The sequence below is a fragment of the Crocodylus porosus genome, unplaced genomic scaffold (genome assembly GCF_001723895.1).
Source record: "Crocodylus porosus isolate Cpor-Errol unplaced genomic scaffold, CroPor_comp1, whole genome shotgun sequence".
Taxonomy (NCBI): domain Eukaryota; kingdom Metazoa; phylum Chordata; order Crocodylia; family Crocodylidae; genus Crocodylus; species Crocodylus porosus.
The window spans coordinates 97,157,128-97,167,303 of record NW_017728931.1 but is presented as its reverse complement, the minus strand read 5'-3'; the positions used below and the strand labels follow the sequence as shown (position 1 = coordinate 97,167,303).

The window sequence follows — 10,176 nt, the reverse complement described above, 5'->3', positions numbered from 1 at the left end:
GGACCTGAACCTGTTCAGCCTTCACAAACAAAGGCTGAGGGGGGACCTGGTGACTGTCTATATACTTACTGGGGGGGACCAGAAGGGTTTGGGAGAGACCTTGTTTCCCCTAGTGCCCCCTGGCATAACAAGAAATAATGGCCACAAGTTGTTGGAGAGTAGGTTTAGATTAGACAACCATAAGAACTACTTCACAGTTAGGGCGGCTAGGGTCTGGAACCAACTTCCAAGGGAAGTGGTGCTGGCTTCTACCCTGGGGGTCTTTAAGAGGAGGCTTGATGCCTACCTAGCTGGAATCATTTGAACCCAGTTTTTTCTCCTGCCCAGGCAGGGGGACAGACTTTGCAACACCTCAGAATGGCAAAGAACTTTGGTCATTTTTGGGGTTAGCCAACTATTACCAGTGAGTTGTTCTCCATTTTTCTGAACTAGTGGCACCCTTCATGGAAACCCTGGAAGGTCGGTGAACAAGAACCATAAAATGGACCACAGAAATGACACATAATTTTGAACTTCTGAAGACCTTATGTGAGGATGTCATAATACACACACCTGACTTTTGTAAACCTTTTATTTTATAGACGGATGCCTTGGAAACCACCATTGGAGCAGTCCTGAGGATGAAGAGCTGGAGAGGCCCATTGCCTACGTAAGTCATAAATTACTACCTACAGAGACACGGCATACTACAATAGAAAGGGAACGTTTAGCAATCTGCTGGGCAGTAGAGGATTTTAGGTACTATCTGATGGGGAGGGAGTTTAAACTCATGACAGATCATGCACCTCTAAAATGGTTAAGCACAGCCAAAACCAATAATGCTCGAATCACCAGGTGGGCCCTTGCCCTACATCCATTCAAATTTCACATACTACACCAACCAGGGAAAACTAATATTGTAGTGGATTTTTTATTCAGGTGCGGAGATGAGGCTAGACCCAGTGACACAGGATGCCAAGCTATAAAGGTGAAATAAGAGGTAGAAACCCGGGACAAAAGAATGGGATGGCCCAAGGCATCTTAAAGGAGGGGTTATGTCCCAGAGAGACAATCACTGGGAGACGGTGAACCCTCCGTGTGGTGGGAGGGAGGATGGGGGGTGACCCGCCCCTACAAGAAAAGCCCTGAATTCAGATAAACACCAACTCCAGACCAAGAAGTGCTGGATGAGCTGCTCTGAAAAGAGACACGTGCGCAATTCGTAAGCCATGCTTATTTCTGCCTGAAGCCAGCTTGTGCGGCTGACGTCATTGCAGAATGCTGCCCAGATGGGATAAAAGCCAGCAGTAGGAGAGACAGCAAGGACGGTGGAGGAGACGGCAGTGGGGAAGGTGTTCTTCATGCTGAGTGCAGGCACTGCCAGTGTGCAACTCAGGATCCAGCTTCAAGAAGAGAGAGGTCCTCAGCAGGAGAGAGGACCTGGAGCAGCATTGGGGGACAGCCCAAGCCCCAGATACTGGGGCTGTGGGGGAGGAGGGGCTGCTAGCCTACTCCCTCAGCTTTTTTTCTTTAAAGTGCCAGGATTCCTTTTTTTTCCCCTTGTTTTTTTCTTTTCAGCCAGGGTGATGAGGAAAAATACTGGAGCAAGCAAAATAACATTAGGGCATAATAATGGGCATAAGTAAAGGCCAAATAACAAAGAGACCTTGAGGATAAGCTTATTGGGAGACAGCTGGAGAAAACGCATTTAGTCTGGCAAGCCTCCAGGGTGAATTATTGTCAGACTGCCAAGAGTGTATTAAGGGGAAGGCTAATCTGTGTCTTTTTTCTCACAAGTATATAACAGAGCCCTGTGCCCTGCTTCTGTTGCGAATTAGCCGCCCTTGTCTCTTCTCCCAGGGCCATGAAAAATAAAGCCCTTCTGCTAGCCAAGCAGTGATCCTGTCATGATTTCCACATCAAGGGCATGGGCAATGCTCCAGGAAACAGAAGCAGTCTCAGACTCACAGCAAGAAGCTGGCTGGCCATGAAGAAGCACTGTGACGTTAGGGCAATCCAGCTTCCCCTGGAGCACAGTGATAGTGAAAAGCAAGTTCACAGTCCAGGTGGTGTGAACAGCAGGGATTGACGTGACCAGAGGGCAAGCCACACAAGCTTCACACAGCCCTACTGTGCAGTACTGGGGGGTACTGCACAGTCACCAGAGTGATCGAGGTCAGAGGTCCACTTCCAGGTCCGTTGGGACGCCCCCTGTGCCTACCCTGGCTCAGTAATTGGCCATAGGGGGTCCCCAGGTCCCCACCGGAGACCCAGGAGGCACCATTTGCCAAACTGGGAGGGCATTGGTGGCCCCCCTGCATGCTCTGTGCCGGACCCAGAAGTCAACTGGAACTGCTTCTGGTCCACTTCTGGGTCTGCTGCTGAGCATGCTGAGGAGTCCCCTTGTGATAACCCGGAGTTGAATTGTTTTAAAAGTTGCCTAAGCATTTGAAATAACCTGGGGACAGCCTGAAGTTAAAAGGTTTGTCTCAAACATTGTAAGCAAGCACATTACTGCAAATGCTGACTCTGTGGTAACAAGTGCTGGGGAAAGTGGGAAGCAATGCAGGTCAGTGCACTGTAACAGCTTCCTTAAGCTGCAGCTTGTGTAAAGTTGGTTGTTTGCTAATCTGAGCATGTGCAAAACAAAGGTCACATTTCGGTCAACTTAGCTACCACCAGAAACCCCCAATGAGCCCACTGACTCAAATGGGGAAGTTTCTAGAACTCTAAATTGCGCAAGTCCGAGTGAGTGACAGAAAGAGGCGGAGCCATCATGAGGGAAGAAGATAAAAGGCAGACAGGAAAAACGCGCGCTCGTCGACCCATCACCCACGGATCAAGAAAGAAGCGCCAGTGACGGAGACACGCGCTGACAATGCAGGATCCAGGGGTGGTGATATCTCTCTCCTTCTCTTTTTCTCTCAAGTTTTCTTTCCTTCTCCTTGCCTCATGCGAATATTTCTAGTAATGAGTTTTGACCAAGGGTTTTTATGTTGTTATTGAGTTAACCAAAATAAAACAGTAAATTGTTTACTTTGAGAGTGTTGCCTAACCACGCCGCACAGAGGATTGCAAAAGTACCTCTCCCTTCACCCCACTGAGTGGGACGGGACACCCCTGTGGTCCTGATACTCCATGCGCCGCAGTATTGCAGCTTTCACGAGCCACCTGCTACCTAGAGGTATGTAGAAAAAACATTTAAAGTTGTGTCTATGTCACATCTCTGAATCTTTCAGAATCTCTCCAAATTGATTCAGAGGGTTCCTATTCAATTCGAAGAGATTAAAGGTCCTCTGATTCGATTCAGAGTTGGAGATTCAGCCACCAAATCAAGCCAAATCTCTGCTGAATCGAATCATGGACTGAAGCTTCACACAGCCCTACTGTGCAGAACTGGAGGGTACTGCACAGTCATTTAGTACTTGCTAAAGCAAGTAGCACTCATTTAGTATGTGCTAAAGCAAGTAGTACCAACTACACAGTCAGGGGCACGTGTAGATGCACCCATTGGATTGGTTCCACCCAAATCCTGGTAACCTTGAAGTCAATGGGAATTTAGTTTTAATTGTATTGTATGTATTGCTATTAAAATGACTTAAATAAAGTTTATTTTTGTTATTGTATATGCTTTTGTTACTCCTGATAGCACTGTGAAACAAACACGGTTTTTGAGAGTGAACTGCTTTCTAGGTTAGGCCACAGATATCAACAGAACCGATAATCAGTTTCCAATTTCAAGACCAAATCTCTGCAGTTTCTTTGAATTACGCACAGTCTGTAATTGAGGGCAGAAGACAAAAATGCTGCACAGATATAACAGAGGGCCTTTGCCCTCACACAGCCTTTATTACTTGTGGTGTGCTTTAAATTGCCTTTTTGTCAGGATATCTTGGCAGAACACAGTTAAATGAAATGGTGTGTGCTTTCTTTCTTAGGTCCATACACTTCAAAAAAAAATCTCAGCATACCTCACACAATATGCCAAGAACTTGATTTCTAAAGGGTGCAAACTTTTCAGCCTTTCTGCCATCTCTTATTCAGCTTTTATGACCACCCAGCCATTGGCTAGTGTAGGCTTTTCTGCATGGAGAAAATATTTATTTCTTTCCCACTATACCTACTACATACTTCATTATGTAAATAAGTTTTGTATTCTTCACTGAAGATAATTATGGACCCATATTTTTACAAGTGCTTCTATTGCTTATCTTCAGTCACCATTAGAGAGGTATGTATAAAGGAATAAGGAATTCTCTCTGCTCTTCACCCTGCTCTTCAGCCTGCTATTCACCCTGCCAGAACCAACCAGAAAAGTACAATCCAATGGCAACTATATAAACAATATAGGCAGTTGCACACATTCAGTAATGAAAAGTTCTTTTGGATTTTGCTTTCATCCTCCTGTTGTGTCTGGTCCTGCTTCCTCCATTATGTCCCTTATGGAATTGTTTACTACACAGTAGGTGCTTCTACATAAGATGCTAACTGTGCAGTAGCCTAATAATACAATGCAGTAATGTGTCACAGCACAAAGAGTGCTAATATGCTACTGTGCAGTATTATTAGACTACTGCACAGTAGTTTCACTAAAAAGGCATACACTGATGCTACTGAGCAATAACACCAGTTATTGTGCATTAATTTCATTCTAAATTTAATTTGCAATTTCTGTGGCACATTCATGAACATGTAGACATGCCCAGTTTGCTGCAGAAGCTGCTCCCTGAACAGCTGTGAACATTTTTGAGGAAAATTGTTTAAAATTAGTCCAACTGATGCCATCTAGAGGGGAAATAAAATGCTCCTCAGTTCACTAGATAGTTCAAATTGAAGAAAAAAGTAGTTTCTAACAGTGATGGTTTAAAAACAACTAGAAAGAGATGAACTCCATGAGTAGCAGGACAGTTATAGACCCAGAGAATAACTTCAAATGCTGACTTAACTGACACTATTTGGGTTTGGAAAAGTTTTGTTCTCCAAATGTAAGTGTCTATTTTTAAAGGGAGATTAGACATGACATTCTAATTGCAAGTAAAAGTCTGATCAATGAACAGCACAAAAATTCAGACCTAAGGCTGAAGCTTTCTTCATAAAACACCTGGCTAAGTATAGACATTCAAAAAGCCCAAGGCTGAATCAATTCAATTGTTGCAGGTTAGTCTAACCAATAAGCAAGTGAACAGACATTCACTTTTGATTTTGTAAATGCAGCCACATATCTGCAATGGCCCAGGCCAGAAGCTGGGGACGGGGGGGAAGGTAGGCACTACAGGCACATGCCTCCCTGCTCAGCTAGAGCTGACAGCTTGGACAAAGGCTAGTTGGGACAGAAGTTTAATAAACAGATTTAACCTAAATCAGTTAAGTCTGATAGTAAATCCATCCACATTTACTTTAAACCAGTTTTGGTCATTTTGAAGCCATTTATGTGCACTAAACTTCTGTTGTGTTATAGATTTGAACTGGTTTCTGATCACTTATATGGGTTTCAGTGTAACTTCTGTCTCTAGCCCTGGTAGTATTCACTTACTGTGTAGGTATCACTTGTCATGTGTTATAGTCTGTACTTTAGCCGTCAGCCAACATTGGGCCTGACCCACTGCCGACTGAAGTTAATGGAAAAATTCCCATTGACTTACTGGGCATTAGATTAAGCCCAGAAAGAACATTTCTTCTTATTTAACTGTGTTTAAAATAGCAAAACCTTTCTACTTTTCTTCAGCTTGGTTTCTATATTCTAGGAGAAATTTCAACCTTCACAGTTCTAATTAACCTTCTGCTTACTAACCTCACTCACTTCATTCAGAATATTAAAAAAAACTTCTCTGGAAAAAGATAAATCCTTAATTCAAGATTGCATTCTCTCAGGAATTCTGCCTGAATAGCTTAGCCCTTCCCACCTATGTGGCTTGCCAGAGAGTTCATTAGGAAGTTAATTCCTTGTCTGCTGGACACAGTGTCTGTGCATTCTTTTATAAAGGTTCATTAAAAATAAAAAAGGGAAAATCATATCAGCGTGGACTGTGGGGATTTTTCCCCTCCCCTGCAGTTGGGGAAAAATAGTTCTATTCCTTAGATCTCTTGCATGTATTTTAACAAGCTACTTCTTGTCCTTCCAGTGTCAGGATGTTGACAGCACCCTCGTGCCCTGCTTTACCCCAGTCAAGTTATGATGTTCTGGCTGTTTGGAAACATTGTGCCTGATAGTTGTGCAAAAGGTTTGTTAATGCAGTTTTTAAAACAGATTCAACACTTACATAGAAAAGGTTACATACAAATGATCCTATCTTGAGCAGTGGCTAGGACTAGATGACCTCCTGAGGTCCCTTCCAGCTCTATTTTATATGATTCTATGAAACTGCAGTATGTAACAAAACTGGACCTAATATAGTTACACAAGCACTATAGTAACATTACAGTAAGTAAATTATAGTGGTTTTTGTCTCTGTGGGAAAGATTTTTGTCTCTGTGGGAAAGAAGTTGAGCTGCCAGTAGAGGATCAGCCACCATTGCTATCTTCAGCATGCAGTCACCATTCATCTGTAGGACTGTCCTGTTATTCATCTTCTGTCCTGCTTCTACAGGTTCTTCAAGCAGGCCCTCCATTTCCTGCTGTGATAGAACCGTATGAAAAAGTTCGATAGCATTCTACAATGCTACACTTTACAACGGTGATATTGCAAGAGTTTACATGACTACAGCAAACTACTTCACTATTCTTTAAATAAAGGGTTGCATTACTTATATAAGAATCCTATCTCAAGGGGAAAGCATCAATGAAGAGACAATGATAAGAGGAAACCAGTGTGATGCTGCAACAACTGATGAGACAATAGCAGAGAGGTGATAGTGGCGATGTAGCAAAGAGGGATGGAGTTGTATTCTCAATGTGGGAAGCAACATCTTTGTCAGAAAAGGGAGCCTGTAGGAAAAAGTATGTATGCCTTGCACTCCAAAAGTGCAACTGCATTACATGTAGGCATACTTGAGGTAGTTTAACAGCAAGCCACAGAAGAAAGGGGTTTCATGTAGAATGTGCCTGAGATCCTGGAAAAATACTCTGGAAACATAACTGAGATCTTGGAAGAATCCAGAAGAAACTCTGTGCTGTCATGGATATATTGCTCCCCATACCTGAGACTGCTACTTAAGATTAGTTTGGGTATGTCCACATGAGCTGTGGTCACATTTCTGGATTGAAAAGTAATCTTGCCCTTTGAGAGTCATATCAAGACAGCATGGAAGGACAGATGATAACCTATGGGAGGAAGAAATTAAGAGGTCATGGCCTATGCCTCAAAAACAGTTTTGCAAATTTCTATCTTCAGAATATCTTAAAAATATACGCTGACTGGTTAAGGTGTTTTTGAGTAAACTGATTTCTGGTGTTTAGCTGATGTCATGCCATGGGTGATATTGAGTTTTCTTACCCCAGTGGGGGCTCTCAGAGCCACCACCTCAAGATTTTAGCACACACAAAGCTCCTTGCTTCCTCCTCTAGGTGACTGTATGAGGACTAGACACAATCTAGCCCAAAAAGACTTTATAAAAGAACTAGTATGGATAAATGGATATATTTACAGTGATAATTTACAACATGACCTTCAATATATTCACTATATTTCATTTTGACTTAATTTAAAGGTATTTTGATATGGCTGTAATAAGATTGGCACATGTTTTTGATGGCAAGAACTTCAGTTGGTATAAAATAACATGGTTCAGGATCTGGCTTACTGAGCTTGCATGAAATCAGAGCAGAATTTGACTGAAATTTTATATTTGGATACAATTAAAATAATATGTTTGAAAAGAGAAACAGAAATAATCCATAACAAAGCAAATCTTTTGTTGACAGGCAATACCTCCTATTTATGGTTCTACATTTGTGCAATATGTTATGCATTTGCTTTACAATGCAAAATGATTGCTTAAAATACCTCTATATTTGCAGTTTTGCAAAACATCAGCTATTTAAATGTTGCTTTTGCTCTTTGCACGTACACACTACCTAAAAACATCACTGCAGTAATCAAACATAGTTGAAACCGTAACATTAATACTATCAGATTTAAGGCCTTTGGAGAGCAGACTAACATAGCTTACAAGCCATTGCACCTATTAATAGACCTGACTCCCTTTTGCAATGTCAACTGTAACATGAATCCTTGTTTTAAATCACAGTGTCTCAAATATCATCTACCACTAGTTGTACAGTTCTCTTTCAGTTTATATCAGAGAGCCCAATGGAGTCTTTTGAAGAACCCAGTCAGGTTAGCAGGGATAACTTATTAGAAGTCCCTACTTTAAGCGATCCCCCTTCAGAAGATGAAGATGTTAAAACTACCCTTAAGCCTTGTTTCTCCCCACTTCCACGAAGGCGGAATTCTGCTTCTTCAGAAGATACAGAGCCAGATATCCCATCTACCATTACCCGAAAAGTTTCATTTGCTGATGCATTTGGTTTTGATCTTGTGTCTGTTAAAGAATTTGATACCTGGGAAGTTCCAACTACATCACAAAATGATGTCTTTGAAGATGAAATTGAGCCTGAGGAGGAATATTTTTTATCTCCACTGTTTACTTTGCCTGCCTCACAAGAAGATCTTTTGCAAAAAGTGCGTGAAGAGAAAGTATCACTGGAGTCAGTTTTCTTCTTACCTGGAGTAACGTGTATAAATGGCATTATTAGAGTTCTAAATATATCTTTTGAAAAGTTGATATATGTTAGAATGACATTAGATGATTGGCAAAGTCACTATGACATCTTAGCAGACTATGTGCCTAATTCTTATGATGGTGAAACTGACCAGTTCTTCTTTAAGATTTCATTGGTTCCTCCTTATCAGAGAGATGAAGCTAAAGTTGAGTTCTGTATACGTTATGAGACCTCTGTTGGCACATTCTGGGCAAACAATGATGACAAAAATTACATACTGGTTTGTCATAAGAAAGTAACTAAGCAAGAGGTGGATAATAAAACACAAGAAGATTTTACTGACAAATACCTCAAAGGCTGCTTAAAGACAACGCTGAACAGGTGAGGTCGCATCTTACCTTTCTCTAGCTTTCAAAGGATTAAACTTTTACCATTTAAAAGTCATCAACTAATGCTGACTTGCTAACTGCAACCACTGAAGCTAAACATTTCCATACTGTTTTCTTTCACTCAGTTTTCCTTGATAAGTAAGACCATTTTGTGCTTTAAATAAGGCACATACATATATAATACAATTGTTTTCTGCAGCAAAGTTAATTGTTAACAAATGCCATCATTACTAAATATGGTGTGTGTGATGTTCTTTTGGAAGCTAACATGGGTCCTACAGATTGAGAACTATGTACTGATTTTAATCTGTAGAGCATATAAATCCAGTTGACATCAGTGGGAGTTATGCTGTAAACTGAGATGAGTATATTGTCTCAAGAGTTTAAATTTAGTTCTTTGGCATGTCAAGAACAGTTTTAACATAAAATGTCTCCATATTTTCCTATAATTTATGTCATATGTAGATTTTCTAAATGTCATTATTGGGACAAAAGCAATAATGGTGGTTCAGGAAACTAATGACTCAGGGGAAGATGCTGTTGCACTCAGAACAGCTGGAACAATCTTAGCTATGATTGGCTGAACTATTTTGCGGGTAACCTTTGGTGATATCTTCCTCCTGTCACCGGTGAGTGTTTCTGTGAGCACTTTGATAAAAATCTTGAGCAGGAGAGAGAAAACAATGAATAAACAAACTGTGAAATAGATATAAAATAAAATAGGAGTTAACATGAAGAACTGTAGCTTTATTAAAAAGATGTTAAAATAGAAGAATATAGTAAATGGTGAGTAAAATAGTAATAGTTAAATTACCACTTAAACTCCTCAAACCAAAAAAACACAGGAGTACACCTACACTTCTATATTCCTATTCTATATTTAACTCATTATGTTATAATTAAATAGAGCAGCACATACATGGGCTCTGCTCCTGTTCCCATTCAAATCAATGGCAAAACTTCGATTGACTGTAATAGTTTAGAAACAAGTCCCTGGAGCCTAATCCTGCATTTTTATTAAGCAGTTTTGTTATGGAAATCAATGCAGGTACTACTTGAGTGAGGATCAAATCAGTATTTTGTATACAGATTTCTCTAATACATTTAGGCACCAGAGGTGAATTATTGATGGGTTTACAGCTTTAA

At 40.9% G+C, this 10,176-nt stretch overlaps 1 protein-coding gene across 1 annotated transcript in view; it reads left to right on the top strand.

Annotated features, from left to right (window-relative positions):
* The first annotated feature begins 8,228 nt into the window (after positions 1-8,228).
* Positions 8,229-10,176, top strand: part of PPP1R3A (protein phosphatase 1 regulatory subunit 3A) — a 48,410-nt gene continuing 46,462 nt past the window's right edge. Inside the window, exon 1 of the mRNA XM_019543406.1 lies at positions 8,229-9,022. Within this exon, the coding sequence (XP_019398951.1) occupies positions 8,229-9,022 (794 nt within the window). The remainder of the gene's footprint in view (positions 9,023-10,176) is intronic.